Below are 17,877 nucleotides of genomic sequence, written 5' to 3'. Positions count from 1 at the left end.
GGACAGTACTTCCAGTCTCTCTTGGCAGCTCAAGGTCTGTAAGACCATTATGATCTTCTTAGTTTAGGAGCCTCTAGGGTCTTTCGAGCCGTTTGGTATGTCTAGCAAGGTATATTCTTAAAGGGGTGTTTTACTCAATAACTGGCCTAATCATGGCATTATCACATGTTTAGATGTGGACGACAGTCCCTTTACAATTAGAAGTACTAAGTGAAAGGATGTTTAGGCTACTGCTGTCACATGACTATTGACACAAAGGCAGTTATCTACCTGTAATCTAAGGTCCCTATCAACATTTTCATTTTGAGGTGGGGTACTGTCTGTGCTGTATGCTGCTGGGAGGATTTGTCTAACAAGTGACAATATTGCACATTTTTGCATTTAATTTGAGCCCACTTTCAGTACACCATTTAAGGTATCACTGGTTAGGGTATCAGATGGTAACTAGAAAATAGTACTGAATTTGCAGTTCATCTGCAAGTTTAGTTAGCCAGAGGTCTCGGTTTCCATTCTGGAGATCAGAAAAGTAAAGGATGAAAAGTAGCCGTCCCAACACTGGGGCCTAGGAGACACCCCTGGTCATCCTCGTAGTTTCTGATGTAGTACCTGCCACTTGCACTGTGTGAGTTCTATCTTTTAACCAATTTTTTATCCATTGAGATCTAATTTTTAAAGCCTTAGGCTCATGTACTGTGCCAGCATGTGGTGTGAAATTCTTTGGCCATCTCATGACATGCTGTGTGAACAACATAACCCCTGTAGGCAGCCTATGTAACCTTCACAAAGAAGTGAACCAAATTAATTGATAACATCTTCCTTTAGCAACACCGCACTACTACTGGTTAAGGTTAGCAAGATTTTTGATATCATAATTTATAAGTTCAGTTATAATATATTGTATAGCTTTGCAGATGAGACTGGTCAGGCTGATGGGTAGGTAAATTCCTTCGGTCAGTAGTAGAGCCACCCCTGTGGAGTGGCATCATCCCTTCAGTGTTCAAAATGTCAGGGACAAAATCTGTACCTAAACCTTGGTTAAACAGATTTAGGAGTGCCCCTGACAGGGTATGTGTCCAAATATTTATTTAACAACTGGGTATATTGTCAGGCCCCATGGAATAAGTATTTTTGCTCTTATAAAGTACTTTCAGTGCATGATCTTTTGCGATAATACAGGATTTAGGAGATGTTGAATTTTGGAAAAAAGTTTCTGGGGTAAAATTAGCACTTAGTTTATTTGCTAGCATCTTCTCAGTGTAACATTGGGTCCAAATAGATCCAAATAGGTGGTGCCTTGTCAATGTGACATTGGGTCTAAATAGGTAGTGCCGTTTTAAATATGTTCAGAGCAAGTTGTGCAATTTATTCCTTAATTTCCTAATGTAGCCAAAGAAGGATTCCTGAGTGTTCTTACCTTCCAATGCTAACCTACGTTTATGGGCTGCTTTACTAGACCTAGTAGCTTATCTTAGCTTTTTAGGAATATTTCTGATGCTGTCCTTGGTGTCAGGGTTTTGAATCTGCTGCATAATTAAAAGATTTTTTTTCTATTATTGCAAAGTTTTATTTACCTTAAGCAGCCCTTGTATAAAATAAAATAAAATACTACAACTAATTAAACATTCCTTGTATAAAACAAAATTATGCAACAAAATTTATTATATTGGTAACCTATGGTTTTGCCCATTCAGCCAGTTTTATGCTAATCCTTCTGTAAAATGGCAAAGGAAAACTACAGATTAAATATTCATTGGCAGTCGGCAGTCCTGAGAGGTTTAGACTACCAATTATTTTTTTCTTCTTAATCATTTATGGAGGCAAAGTCAGATAAAATAACATATTAAAAAAAAACTTCACTGTTTGCTTTAGCGGTGTTACTTGGCAACATGTGATTCTGACATGTTTAAAAATATTGTTCATTTTCACCATACACACAGTTTCTGCAGGAAATCCTTGTTAATTACTTTAAAGAAATAATCCCTGTATAAAAGAAATCTGCTAAAATGATTAGAGCAACATTTTGATTGCTGAATAAAAGGCCGACTTTACTAGACGTAATTTGCCAGAGCACTTTCAGAGCTAGTGCACATTTTGTACGCCACAGTGACTATTTCCAGATAACTTCTGCTGATTAACAAAACTTCTTAATGAGACTTCAGGTCAATTTAGCCATTCCCTGTGGTTTTCATAGATGGACTACTGTACTCTGATCTGCCTGACTTTGTGAATGGATGTAGAGCTGATTACCAAATGCAAACAATGCAGGAAGTCTGTCCAGTTAGCAGTTTTGCCCAAGAAAACTGAAGACTGAAGTCATTTTAAGAGAATATAGTTGGAGCCCCACAGGGCAATCAGTGTGCCAAACATATGTTTCCTTTGTATATAGAGATTCTGGAAAGAGTTGTTAGGACTTCTGTAATGTCACATCTCCTTTTCAGTATTCAGTCTTCTCTAAACATGACACAAAACATAATGAATTGTGTTGGGCACTCGCTGAGGCCTTTTGTCACAGGTAGACTACATTCATGGGTGGTGCAGTGGTGCAGTGGTTAACATTGTCACCTCACAGCAAGAGTTTCTCTGGTTCAATTCTCGGCTGGGGTACCTTCTGTGTGGAGTTTGCATGTTCTCCCTGTGTTCGCGTGGGTTTCCTCCAGGTACTCCAGTTTCCTCCCACATTCCAAAGACATGCATCTGGAGCATTTCTCCCCGGGCCTCCACTGAAAATAGGCTCTGTGGAACCTAGTTGGACTTTCCCGGTCAACAAATGATAAATAAATAAAAATAAAAAATAAATCAATTCATTTCTTATTGAAAGAAGAATGTTTCCAACTGAACAGTCTTAAAACATTTCAGGAATAACATTTAAATAGTTTATTTACTTATCCATTTAGCTAGTTAGTTAGTTATTTACTTATTTATTTTGCAGTCTGAGTGAAGCACTATTCATCTTTATTCTCTTTTTTTTTTCTCACTTACAGCCCTCATCTCAGTTTGATACAAAACTAACAGTTAAAAACATTTCTAAACATGAACGTTATGTAGATTGTGGGGAGATGAAATGATAAAAGAGTGAAACATCAAAACCACTTCTTACCAAAGTTCCAGATATTAGAACTTGACTTTACAGTTTTTCAATCTATATTAAATATATATATTAAATATATATATATATATGTATATGTATATCAAAAAGACTCATCAGAAACTTGGACTTCTTTATTGCAATAAGAGACATTTAACCAACACAGCCAGAATAACTATTTCCCATGCATTTCTTCTTCCCACCTTTCTCTATGCTATCAGTTATTCACGAACATTAGCACCACACTCAGTACAAAACTTGAAACTACCTATAACAAGGTAGCCAGATTCACAGCAAACCAAACCTATAAATCACACCATTGCTTATCCCTTAAACAACTGGACTGGCCTGAATTCCCTCACTTGCTCCTACTTAATCAACTACAAATTATCCACTCCATCCTCTGTCTACCATCGTTCTGTCCTAGCTTCTTTCTATTATATCTAAATATTCCCCAACCAGGACACTGCGTAGCTCTGACCAAGACTTCGTACAGATTTATAAACCCAAAACCAAAACAGGATGTTTACTCTACAGCTATAACCCTGCGGCATCTTGGAACCAACTCCCCCAAGAAATTAGGTCCCTTGACCATACCAAGCAATTCAAGCTAGCCACTCACAGTTACCTAACAAAAAAATGGTCCTGTCACTGTAGTCATCCTCCCTGAAACTACCCTGGTCCCTATTTATCATACCTCCCCCTACTATCAACCTGCATTTTCATATACGTCCCTCTCTATCAGCCCTCCTTCTTATATTGACCACCTCTTCCTCTATATGTTTCCCTTCTATTCCTTCTTCATCATCTTCCTCTCCTCCCCGTCTATCTTAATCAACTTCTACCCCCCGTCCCACTGTATTAACACCTCATCCCTTTGCTATTCCTTGTACTTATACTGTATATAATCAAACAGGAATTATAAACACATTATTCCTTGATGACATTGTATCTGAGTATTTTTTTCTGTATTAAATTATTGTAAATGTCATTTTGATAAGTTTGTCTCACTGCAAATATGATTTCTTAACTTTTGTTTGTAAAATTTATAAACTCACTGTGGAACTTTTCTCCTCAGGTCTCCACTGAAAACGAGCCAAAAGCTCAGTTGGACTAACCCGGTCAACAAATGTAAAATAAATAAATAAATAATAAATAAATAAATGATGTAACTTTATAGTGCATGTAGTCTCAGATGTATGTAATTCCCCTCATCAATCCAGTGTGGAAACTGACCACAAGCTGCTGGTCAGGCAACAGAGGAGGAGGGGTTCTACCTGTTTCAGAGAAAAGGTCATGACCAGTAGTGTGGGCCCAGTCTAAGCAGTGGCCAGCACTGTGAAAGGGCATCCTACACCCATATGGAAGCTGCGTTTAGCCTGATGAGCAGAAATGATGAGCTCATTAGTTGACTCTCTGTTTTCGTCAGTGTTTTAAGGCTGTCTGAGAACTTCTGGTGTCTTTTGCTCCCCCTCTACTTATGTTTTATCTAACCTCACACAACCAAATCCCATAACTGTCCCTTGTCCTTTCCTGCCACTTTTTGTGTTTATACTGACCAGTTCACGTCACCATTTTGCATATCTTGTTGTAACATGCTGCCTTGTACAAATTATTTTTTTTTATATTTACATTTTTCATGTCACCACAATTTTTTTGCAGTCAAAAAGAAGAATCTCAAGTGTATGAAAACCTGGGCTCCTTAAAGGGGAAGAAGGAGGACAAAATGAAAAAACAGAAGTCCTCCGAAGACAAAGTCAAAGCTTCCAGTAAGACATCCTCAATAAAGAAGAAATGAAAATGATACGTGATACTTCGTAGGTAAGTACTAGGCTATCAGTGTGCAGACCATTACAAGCCTAGCAAGTAACTGGAGGTCAGAATCAAATCCTGCACTTGTGAGATTAAGAACTTAACCATTAAATCAACCCTCTGCCATAATGCATGATGTGCTTATAGCTGAGAAACTGATAGTATTTACACAATGAAAGGGACCATGAGTGTTATTCTGAAACTTTAATTATTGTCACTAGTGTTAAGGATGTGGTATGGATGCAAAATTGTCACTCAGCTTGGTAATAATGGGTATGTTTTTTTTTTTTACACTAGTGGACGTGAACAAAATTGTGTTAGCTGAACTACTAGAAAAAGGATTTAGTACACTTCTATAATCTCTAAATGATTAGATGGCATTTTATTTTTAAGAATGACCTTAAAGTTGCATTCACAAAATATTGTTTGTGGAAAGTACCCCACATATCCTCATGAAGGGAACTATGCTTGATATGCAACACATCAAGTGATGTCATTTGTAAGAAACAGCTTGAAATTGCATTCAGAATAAGTTTTTTTTTGTTGGAAGTAACCCAACACTTAGACCTGCCATTAAGGGAGCTATGACCTCTGCGTGGATAAAATGCCTAATTAAAGTACAACACAGATATTGTTTATCTACCTATGTGCTTTTTAATGTCTGTATATAAAGTACAACACAGATATTGTTTATCTACCTATGTGCTTTTTAATGTCTGTATATAAAGTACAACACAGATATTGTTTATCTACCCATGTGCTTTTTAATGTCTGTATATAAAGTACAACACAGATATTGTTTATCTACCCATGTGCTTTTTAATGATGTATATAAAGTACAACACAGATATTGTTTATCTACCCATGTGCTTTTTAATGTCTGTATATAAAGTACAACACAGATAGTGTTTATCTACCCATGTGCTTTTTAATTTCTGTATATAAAGTACAACACAGATATTGTTTATCTACCCATGTGCTTTTTAATGTCTGTATATTTATCTACATTGATATCTCTTTCCATCTTTATCTCTAAATCTATATCTTTATCTATAATTATGTTTGTCTGTCTGTCTATGTGATCTATGTGATACCTATATTTATAGGTATTGATTACCCAGGTGAAGAAATAATTGGATATGTTGCTTATACATCTGTCTGTCTGTCTTTCTGGCTGTCTGTATGTGTATCAGTCTATCTACCTAGTGCTATATACAATTATAAACTTACTTTATTACGTAGTTATTTATAGGTAACTAGAGGAGACCACTAGTCCACGTTTCAGCCACAAACTCGTTACAGTACATGTAAATAAGAATGAGGTCATGAAGATTATTACAGGTGACAGTGACAGAACTAACTAGTAGGTTACAAGTAGTTATAATAGCAAAAAGGAATATAAACACAGTGCCGGCTGTACAAACATCTTTATTACCTACTGAAGTATATCATTTTGTAAATGCAGGTTCAAATATATGCAAAAACCTTTAAAGAAGAAGAAGACGGCCAAACACACTGCTGGTAACTGTTGAAATCAGCATAGAGATGATAGCAGAGCTGCAGCTGCACCTTTGGTTTAGTGGCAGACATGTACAGGACGGGAATTTCAGGTCTTCTGATAATATTTTGATAAAGGATTTACTGCTATCCTCCTGAGCAAACATTGGCGCAGATAATGATAAAAGCAGCTCAGAATCCCAGTCTCGTATTTACAGTGCTCTGCCCAAGAATGGACAAAAACCTCGATGGGCAGCTTGAAAATCATCATATGTAAAAGAAATCTAGTCAAAGGCTGCAGTATACAAAGGTTATCCTACTGTTCCATTAAAATGTCTAAAATGTAGCGCAGAAAATGTTAATTGTTGAAATTAAGAAGAGGAAAAATCATTGTGGTACTTTACTCACAAAGCTGTAACCGTGATGTATAAGCCATTCCACACTTTTCAAAAACATTGATTACTAAGAGCATTCTTAATGGACTTAACGTCTCACAGCATTAATTATTAATGCTTAGTTATTCCCAATTATTTTAGATTATTCACAATTTCTTAGAAGATATCTCATATTCATGTATAAAATGAAGTAATATAATAAAATCAAATTCAGTAAATAAATTGGTACAGTTAAAGCAACAGGACACAAACTCTGATGTAATACCTTAACTGTAATGTTAACACCTTATATGTGGCATTCAAAGACCTGAGCAGATATTCTGACTTTGTGAATCACCATGCTCTGATGGGTGACCTCGGTGTAGGATACGCTTAGTTAGTTGGGTTAGAGATTAGCCCTCAAATAAAAGAAATAAAATGTAAGATGAACTTATTGAATTCAAATTTTCAGAGAGGGTGTACCACACTGCACATACACTAAACTGTGTACAAGAGATATAAAAAACCTAGGTAAACAAGTTAGAATTAAATATGAGGATGATTTGCACATAACAAAAACAAATCCATGCAAATATCAAGAGGTTATATAACCAAGTCTGGATAAGTTTGATGTTTAGAATTTGGGAAATTAACTCAAAGCAAGTACTGAAAAATCTACAGTTATGTCCATTGGAAAGGAAATATTTCTAAGCTAAGAAAGTGGTTGGTAAGTCTGATGCTCACAGGTTATAAGCTGCATTTCAGGACCATAAATTACTTAAGATTTTCCCTAGAAGATTAACTTTCACTAAACTGGATTAAACTAAACACCACTTCGCTTAGCTCACAGGTTGCAACCCAAGCTAAGTTCTGCATTGATAAACAGTATATTATGTACTGTTACAAAGAAAGGGGCTTTCCTTGTGGCTTCTACTTCTGCCACAATAGGATTGTCAATTTCAGATAAATATTTATATTTGTGAAACAACTGAAAATCCAAACCAAACGAAGAACCAACAAAGAAGGATCCACCATATACTAACCATATATATACAAAAGACTTGACCAACAAGCAATTAAACAATTAGTTAAATTTTCATTCAAACCAAATGGGTGTAGTGTTTTAAATTTTAAAATATACTTGCATTATTATGATGTTTAATTTGTTCTAAAACACATCCCTTCAACCCCTTGTTGTCACTGTTATGGAAATTTAAAAGTGTATGGCAACAGGACTTTCTTCTTTCTTATTTTTATGTCATTGGCATGTTCTAAAAGTCTTACTTTAAATGCTCTTTTTGTTTCCCCTATATAGAATTTCTTACAGGGGCAGCTAAGTGCATAGATAACACCATCTGAATTACAATCAAAGTTGTCCTTTACTTCAAAGGGAATGTTATTAATATAAGCAAAACTAGAGATGACAAACTGGCATGCTTTACATTTGCCACACTGCTGTGTTCCTATTCTCTTTATGCCATATGGTATTGATACTGTTGGAAAGTTAAATCTACTTTTTACCAGGAAGTCTTTGATGTTCTTGCCCCTTCGATAGGAAAATTTCAAATCTACATTCAACCAAGTATTAACATTATTAAGGGAACTAAAGTATTCCCAAAATTGTGAAAAAAGTTTTATAAATTCTGCTGTGAAGCAACCATAAGTAGTAACAAAATACATGCTGTTGTTGTATGTTGAAAGTTATACACCTTTTTATAGGATGGAACCATTGTTCTATTATTTTTGTTATTAAACTTATTATAACTATCAGTCAACATTTGTATATTATAGCCTCTCTTGACAAAAGCGTCAAATAATAATAGCTCTTTTATAAAAAGATTCACTGTTGTTAGACCTGGGTTCTACCACCTTCCACACAAAAAATTAAATCATCAACATACCTAAAGTAAAAATGAATGTCTGTAAATAACTTCAACTTCAAAACAGACCATTTGCCAGATTTGCATACATGGGGGGCAAATGCAGTTATTTAAAGAAAAAATATCAAATCAATAATAAATTCAGTTGATGGAGATTCTCCTAGAAAATCTAACAGATTCCAACCCAAAAGAATGGGCTATATTGGTGTACAAACAATTCAAATACATCAGTAATGTAAGATGGTAATACTTTCACATATGGTAACAGATAATTATTGGAACATTTGTCCACCTGAAATTTATTATTTACATCTTGTTTTTTAAAATAACCTAACCTATATCCTTTTTGAATAAGTTCTTTATAAGCTATAATAGCTGAATGGTATTTATCTATATCTGCCTGCTCATAAGTCTGGTTATCGTTCAGGTGTTCCATGCACATTTCAAAATAATCTGAAAATAATCTTATTTTCTTTACATCTTTATATTGTATGTTATAATTAATATTGTTTTTATCTTTCATGAACTTCTCATACATTACACCAGTACAATGGTTTACCATTTTAACAAAATTAGTCACTTCACCATGTAAAACTTGTGGAATAAACTGACTTGAGGAAGGAACATTACTTGTATCAAATTTAAAATAGGCATTAACTATTTCCTCAGATGCACAAGAATAAAAGCTATCTGAGGAGAAAAACATTTCACATTCACCATCCTTGAGTTGACTAAAAAATATTTAAGGTACAGTTTAAGACATCTGTCTGTATGTCATGTAATCTAGAAACAACAGTAGGAATGATATTTAGATAAATTAACAACATAACTGTTAATGTCTCTTTTGCAGGAATTATAAGTCCAGGAAAGTCCATGTCTCCATGTTCATCCTCCGTGGAAATGTAACCATTGCATGATCTGTTTCTGTTGGCTCTGGATAGAAAAGCCTTGTTAGACTTTTCCTATCCACTAGAGTCAGTTCATATTCCTTAAGCTTGTCATTGGTTTGCTTAAGAAATTCATCCATAACAACAGGTGAGACATGAGTAGATAAATCACTGCACAATTTCTTTATATCAGTACAAAGTTCTTTTTGTTTAAGTCAATCTCGTGCAGCAGCAACCCAATGTTTATGGAAAGCTAATATTTATATTTGTCACTTGATACAGTGCTCTGGAATTTGAATGGTGCATTTCACCCTCTCCTTATCATATAACACTTTTTCTTTGTCCTTATAACATTTTGAAGTGACATCGTACACCTGTTCCATGGCATAAACCACTGTGTTAGGCGAAGCATGTTCGAAAGATTGTAGAAGTGATGATGCAAGTCATGATTTCCTTTAAAGGGGGGGGGTCTGCAGCCTTGGACATCTGTAATTCACCATTGTGTAGCCTTATGCTTAAACATATTCACAATCTGCCCTGCAATTGTCCATGTCTGCGATGGCAGACAAGAGTGTAAATAAAGTGCATGTTGTTTGTCATGGGAAACCTCTTCTAGTTTGTTGACACACTGGACTTGCATTAGTAAAGTATATTTGAAGAATACACCCAGTGAGTTACCCTTTCAGACCTAACTGGAATTTACTTAGTTGCACTGAGGAACAGTACTTTTATGATTTGAAGCTAATAATTACTCGTAGTGTTGTTTAGAAGGAGATTGAAGTGCTCACTTTTCATTGTGACCACAATACCAGATGTGGTTGTTTTTATCCAATTATTACTATAACTAGCCCTTTATAGTGTGCTACCAATATAATACTAGAGAAACGCAATATGAAGGAGCTGACTTAAACTCAAGATCTTAGTTATCAACGACTGCCTATATCTAGCAGGGTTATAGGAGAAATCCCCATCAGGAATTTATGGTTTCCCATCCAGTCATCCAGGCTACACTTAAACAGGATCATGGAGGGGCTTTGTTTGATGTGAACTGGTAGCCTATTCTGGAGGAGTGGCAACCTCTGAGAGACATATCTGTCTCTCCAGTAGGTCCTATTTATGTCACAGGTCAGGTTAACGTCCCTGGAGTGGGTGACCCTTCTCCCATTTGACTTGTGGATGTGCACCATTTCCTTTAGGTTTGGATCCTAGATTGCTCTGTAGGACAGGCACAAGTCTCTTCTAATAGTCTGTATGCTACTGAGTACAGTGACAGTGACTTCAGTCTGTCAATATATGACATGTGCTGGAAAGTCTGAATTTTCTTAGTTAGAAACCTCTGAGGCGTCTCAAGTTGCTGCAGGTGCCTGGTAAGGTACATACCAAAGGGAGAATTGTACTCAATTATTGGCCTGATATGGGTCGAGTACAGAGGTACTGTGACCTCTTTCGCTCTTGAGGCAATGCCTTTGCTAATGAGGTGTGCAATGTAGAATGCCTTCCTTACCACAGCAAACACATAGTGGTCAAAGTTTAGGCTGCAGTCAACTTGTGTTCCCATGTCTCTCACTAAGAGGTTGTTACTTAGCGTATTATTTATATGATAAACTGCAGGGATATTGTTTTTACCAAAGGGGATGATAATGCATTTTTTAGCACTGAGTTTGAGTCCATGGCTTTGGCACCAGTCATTGGTTTGTGTAAGTCCTTCTTGAAGTATATTGACATCATTTGGGGATTCAATGATTGCACTTAATTTGCAGTTGCCAGCAAACATAATCAGCCACAGCCCCTCTGTTTTAGCCTGAACATCCAAGAAATATATTCCAAACAATATGAGGCCCAACACTGATGCCTGTGGAACCCCACTGGTGACAGGTCTGCTGGTTGAGGTAAAGTCCCCAACTCTGGCTGAGTCTGATCTGTCGGTGAGCCAGTTAGCAACCTACCTGACCACATAAGAGTTGATTGTCAACTGTGAGAGTTTATCAATGATGCCCAAATGTGGGATTGTGTTGAAGGCCTTGGCTAAGTCAAGGTTGGCTGTATGCCTATGGCTCAGGTGACATTTTTGAAGAAGTCCACCAGGTTTAACAGGCATGATCTGCCTTTGACAAAATTTAACTGTGTCAGATCAAGGGTTGGAGATCACTTATGTCCTTATTTATAAGGTCCAAGATGAGTTGTTCCATGGCCTTACAGATAATCCTGGTTAAGCTTATGGGTCTGTAGTTCCCAAGGTCTGTTGCTGTACTCCCTTTATGAAGGGGGATAACGGTTGTTGTTTCCCATTCAGCAGGGACAAAACCAGTACTCAGGCTATGCTTGAAGACAGTACCTAATGAAGTTGCTAACTCATGTTTTTGACCATTTAAAATGCATCCTGGGGTGCCATCTGGTCCCATAGAGGTTGTGTTTTTCTCCTTGGAGACAGCATTAATGTCTTGCTCTTTGGAGATACAAGGTGGGGGAGATGTAGAGGGAATGCTTTGTGTAATGTTTGTAGGAGACAGGGTGTGAAATTTTCTCCAAACCTGTCAGCTAATAGGTTAGCTATTTTTGCAGGATCAATGTGTGTGTGATGCCATCCACAACTAATTCAGCACAAGTCTGTGTCCTACCTTTTAGGTTACGGATATAGCTGAAGAATGCCTTATGGTTATCTTAGTTATGGTTGCTAAATCTTTTTTGAAGTTGCCCTTAGAGGATTTTACAAGTTGTCTTATTTGTTTTCTCAAGCAGAGGAGGGTGTTGTTTCAGTGTTAGGACTTGTCTTTTTTTATTCTCAGACAGCAACGTCTTCCTCTTGTTGTATAACTTATTAATGCTAAATGTCCTCTAGGAAGACTTGTTTTTTCTTGAAGATCTTGTTTTGATCCTATCAGGTACAGCTGTGTAAATACATTTGTGTAAGTGTTTGTACAGGGCATTTGTGTATACCTTCGTATAGTTGTCAATGCCATCTGTGGGACCAGGAGCTTGGAAATTATTTAGGCCATCCCTTAACAGGGTATAATTAGCTTTCTTTAAATGTTTTAGCCCAGTTGCACCTAAGAGGGGTTCAGGTGTTATAGCTACTTCAAATGTAAATGATTTGTGATCAGATTTAACCAATGAGGGTCCTATACCTGTGATGGTGCAATGGTCATCCATGTTGGTGAGGACCAGGTCAAGAATATTTGAGCCCCTTGTGGGGCTGCATACTATTTTTCCCAAGGCATTAGTGTTAACAAAGTCCAGGAACCTTTGTGCGAGCATGTTGGTACTCGTATAAGTTTCCCAGTAAATAGAGAGTTAAAATTGCCCATGACTAGAGTGTTTGGTTGTAATTTGATTGGCTCAAGTAGATCCAGATAAGCAGCGAGGGTATCTTGGTTCATTGAACAGGGCTATAGCTAATGATAACTTGAAGGGGAGTCTTACCTACAGTTAGTTGAACTTGGAGTAACTCCGTGGAGCTTTCCTGTCTAACCAGTCTGGTGGTGTATTTATCTTTGATGAAGATAGATGCTCCTCCTCCTCCTTTGGTTCTCACATGTTCATTTGGGGTCTGAAAGTGTGGAAGGCATTGCAGCCTTGCAGGGCTGGGGTACTCTCTGTGGCCATGAATCAAGTTTCTGTGACTGCACAGATGTTAACATCCTCCAGGGACAGGAATGCTTCCAGAGAGTGCAGTTTTTAAGTTACACTCCTAGTGTTTATCAGCATAATCTTGAATTTATTTGTGAGTGATATTTTCACATTGGAAATTTTGTTCTTGAGACCTTGCCTGAAAAAGGCACTACGGGGGAGGCATGTGCCTTAGTAACCGAAAGCCTAGAGATGACAGGAGAAGATGATCTCTGTCAAAGCAGCGTGTTCTATCTACCATGTCATCCCAGGCTGACAGGAAGTGGATTCCCTTAGAATGACACCAGACATTAAGCCGATTGTTGAAGTTAATCATTTTTTGTTTATATTGTGGTATCATTCTAGGTGAGGGTAGAATGCTGCTCAAGGCTAGGGACATACCTGCCTGGACACATATTCATAAAGCTCAATCATGCATTAATTCATATAGTCCTGTGAGGTACATCTCAAGTCATTCACACCAACATGAACTATGACAGAGGCATAACAGTATTTGTTGTTGACAGACCTGAGTGTATATGTGATCTGACGGATCTTGGCAAACAATGGAGAGCTGACTGTAACCTTCTCCTTGTCTAGCCTGGTGAGTGAGACATCTGTGTGTCTCACAATGGAGTCACCTATGACTAAAAAAATTGGTTTAGATGTGCTTTGCCTTAGGAGCTTATTTGGTGAGACAGTGGTGTTTGTGTTTTTATGTGCATTGAGTTCTGTAGGTGCTGTATTAGGTGTAGCATGTTTGTGTTTGGAAGGTCTCTGGTATATAGGTAGGTTTCTGGTGAGTAACTCCAAGTATGATGGTTTTTGTGTTGAGTTCATGGTTTGCATAGGAGGTGTAGTATGTGAGCTGACAACTTGCACAGTGTTACTGTTCTGTGCATGAGAGAGAAAGGATTCCAGATTCTTAGTGTAGATGCATCTCTCAGAAATTGTACTTCATATGATAGGGTCACTGATCATAACTGGATTATTATGCATTTGAAACAAGGCTGCCAAGCAATTCACCTCGAGAATGAAGTCCGAGAGGTGAATTCTGACATCCATGTTGAGAATGTATCAGGCGGTCTGACATCCATGTTGAGAATGTATCAGGCGGTCTGACATCCATGTTGAGAATGTATAAGGCGGGTTATGATCGGAGACCTGATCCTAATTCTTTGTTGCACAAGAAGCTTTATCTGCTCCATGTACTACTAGTTATACTAGTTATACTAGTTATAGAAGAAAAAAAGTGCTGTTACATGTTGTCTTCTGTTACAGAAAGTCAGGGATGGATTACTGGCACAGACAGCAGGCAGAAAGAAATTATGTTTTTGATTCTGCCACTGTTGTTTGTTGGTCTTTACTGGCAGGTTTAACTGTCTAGCATGATATCCAGTCAACAACTGAAAAAGGGGTGGTTATCAGTCATTAAGATCATGTCTCAGACTATAGAAGCACTTAAGTGGTTTGTCTTTTCTGTGATATTGAAATGTAATCACTGCACTCCAAGCACTGAAATATTACCCTGATTATGAAATAACTTTTACTTTGGCATGAATAGTAAATGTGCTGCTCATGAGCCGCACATTAAACTGAGGCCGCATCTGCTAGAGTTGGTGATAGTTCAGGCAGATCTAAAAAATCCCACAGCATTTATAGAAAAGAGGCCTGTAGAGCACTGGACAAATGTCCTCTATTCAGTACAAATTCTACCTCAGGTTGTCACTGAAAAGAGGCCAGTGGTCTATTGATTCTAATGAAGTCAACAAAAGGTATATAAAGTAAGTAAATAAATACTGGATGGCCACTCAAATATAGATTTGATATCTGAAAAATTAGTCTGATGTTCTGCTAGTTTAAAAGTATCTAAAACTTTCTGACACTGGTTTAAGGCTGACTTAGAATTCAAACAATGCCTCATAGCTCTAGCCGTGATATGCATTAATTTAGGGAGAAAGGGGTATAAATATTGGTTGTAATATTCACATTCCGTTATCTACACGTTAGCGGGTACTTTTGCATTATTCTCTCTTGCACTACATAAGTCTCGATGTATAAACATAAACTTCAAACATAATATTTGAATACTATCTTGTCTAGTAACTAGTAACTACATTAGATATCTGGTCTTCCAAAGTGGCCTGATGATCTGTTAGCTCAACAATATTTTTGGCCTGAGAATGTCTGCTGTAATCTGACCACAGACCCGGCTTCACTCTTACGCCACATCTAGTTACTTTTAAGAGTAGAGGACATACATCTTGTTGATGTTATAACATCTAATTAGCATGCTTTGTGATACAATGTTGCGGAGTTGTGTGCTTTGTGATACAATGTTGTGGAGTTGTCTCTCATTCTTGCTTTGAATCATATTTGTATAATAAGCAGGGTGGTCCAGCATACAAGGCTCGCCCATCACTGACAATTCTTGACAACCATGAGGTGTTTAGCGAAGAGTATTTTTGTTATGTGGTGTAAACACTATTAATGATTCTGTTTTGATGATTATTTCTATATTTAGCAGATCTCTCATGTTAGCTGTAGGGATAACACCGGGTTTAGGCTCAGCGGTAGTAGGGCTGATTGCAACGGATCTTTGATAGCTTCTTGTTTCATTGCATGGATCTTTTGTATTATTATCAGTTTTATTATTGTTATTATTTATTTTGGCCGAAGAAGGAGAAGATGCGGAAGGCATGGCCGAAGGCAGGTAGAGAGGAGAAAGGCTGGGACTGTGGTAGTGAGGGTCGGAACTTTGAATGTTGGCAGTATGACTGGTATAGGGAGAGAGCTAGCTGATATGATGGACAGAAGGAAGGTTGTTATATTGTGTGCGCAAGAGACCAGATGGAAGGGGAGTCAGGCTAGGTGTATCGGAGGTGGGTTCAATTTGTTTTATCATGGTGTGGATGGGAGGAGAAATAGCGTAGGAGTTATCCTGAAGGAACAATATGTGAAGAGTGTTTTGGAGGTGAAAAGGGTGTCGGATAGAGTGATGTTTATGAAGCTGCAAATTGATGGTGTAATGATTAATGTTGCTAGTGCATATGCTCCACAAGTTGGGTGTGCAATGGATGAGAAAGAAAAATGTTGTAGTGAATTGGAGGAAGTGGTGATGACTGTACCCAAGGGTGAGAGAGTGGTGGTTGGAGCAGATTTGAATGGGCATGTTGGTGAAGGGAACAGAGGGGATGAGGAAGTGATGGGTAGGTATGGCGTTAAACAAATGAATGCAGAAGGTCAGATGGTAGTGGATTTTGTGAAAAGGATGGACATGGCTGTGGTGAATACATATTTTAACAACAGGGAGGAGCATAGGTGACATACAAGAGTGGAGGAAGATGCACACAGGTGGATTATATCTTATGTAGGAGGGCCAGTTTGAAGGAGATTGGAGACTGTAAAGTGGTGACCGGAGAAAGTGTAGTTAGGCAGCAGAGGATGGTGGTTTGTAGGATGACGTTGGTGATCAAGAAGAGGAGGAGGAGTGTGAGGGCCGCACCAAGGATCAAATGGTGGAAATTGAAAAAGGGTAATTGTGAGGTGGAGTTCAGGGATGAGTTAAGACAGGCACTGGGTGGCAGTGAAGAGTTACTGAATAGCTGGGTAGCTACAGCAAAGCTAGTAAGGGAGATGGCTAGAAAAGTGCTTGGTATCACATCGGGACAGAGGAAGGAAGACAAGGAGACATGGTGGTGGAATGAGGAAGTACATAAGAGTATACAGGCAAAGAGGTTGGCAAAGAAGAAGTGGGATTGTCAGAGAGATGAAGAAAGTAGACAGGAGTATAAGGAGATGAGGTGCATGGCAAAGAGAGAGGTGGCTAAGGATAAGGATAAGGCATATGAAGAGTTGTATGAAAGGTTGGACACTAAGGAGGGAGAAAAGGACCTGTACCGATTGGCTAGACAGAGGGACCGAGCTAGAAAAGATGTGCAGCAGGTAAAGGTGATAAAGGATAACGAGGAAAACATACTCACAAGTGAGGAGAGTGTGTTGAGGAGATGGAAAGAGTACTTTGAGGGGTTGATGAATGAAGAGAATGAGAGGGAGAAAAGGTTGGATGATGTAGGGATAGTGAATCATGAAGTACAATGGATTAGCAAGGAGGAAGTAAGGATAGCTATGAAGAGAATGAAGAATAGAAAGGCTGTTGGCCCAGATGACATACCTGTGGAAGCATGGATGTGTTTAGGTGAAATGGCAGTGGAGTTTTTAACCAGATTGTTTAATGAAATCTTGGAAAGTGAGAGGATGCCTGAATAATGGAGAAAAAGTGTTTTGCTACCGATTTTTAAGAATAAGGGTGATGTGCAGAGCTGTAGTAACTACAGAGGGATTAAATTGATCAGTCACAGCATGAAGTTATGGGAAAGAGTAGTGGAAGCTAGATTAAGAAGGGATGTGATGATTAGTGAACAGCAGTACGGTTTCATGCCGGGAAAGAGCACTACAGATGCAATGTTTGCTCTGAGAGTGTTGATGGAGAAGCACAGAGAATGTCAGAAGGAGTTGCATTGTGTTTTTGTAGACTTGGAGAAAGCATATGACAGGGTGCCTAGAGAGGAGTTGTGGTATTGTATGAGGAAGTCAGGAGTGTCAGAGAAGTATGTAAGAGTGGTACAGGATATGTACGAGGGTAGTGTGACAGCGGTGAGGTCTGCGGTGGGAGTGACTGATGCATTTAAGGTGGAGGTGGGGTTACATCAAGGATCAGCTCTGAGCCCTTTCTT

The 17,877-nt window shown here is 38.0% G+C and overlaps 1 protein-coding gene across 2 annotated transcripts in view; it reads left to right on the top strand.

The window, feature by feature from the left end:
• The window catches only part of PTPN6 (protein tyrosine phosphatase non-receptor type 6), a 1,172,112-nt gene that overhangs the window by 1,120,905 nt on the left and 33,330 nt on the right, over positions 1 to 17,877 (top strand). For both annotated transcript variants that reach the window (XM_044079623.1, XM_044079624.1), the window contains exon 15: positions 4,748 to 4,906. In XM_044079623.1, the coding sequence (XP_043935558.1) occupies positions 4,748 to 4,883 (136 nt within the window). In that variant the 3' untranslated portion in view covers positions 4,884 to 4,906. The remainder of the gene's footprint in view (positions 1 to 4,747; positions 4,907 to 17,877) is intronic.

This window comes from Protopterus annectens, chromosome 8.part0 (genome assembly GCF_019279795.1).
Source record: "Protopterus annectens isolate FY-2018-M chromosome 8.part0, PAN1.0, whole genome shotgun sequence".
Classification (NCBI taxonomy): Eukaryota; Metazoa; Chordata; order Ceratodontiformes; family Protopteridae; genus Protopterus; species Protopterus annectens.
This window is presented reverse-complemented; position numbering and strand designations above follow the sequence as displayed.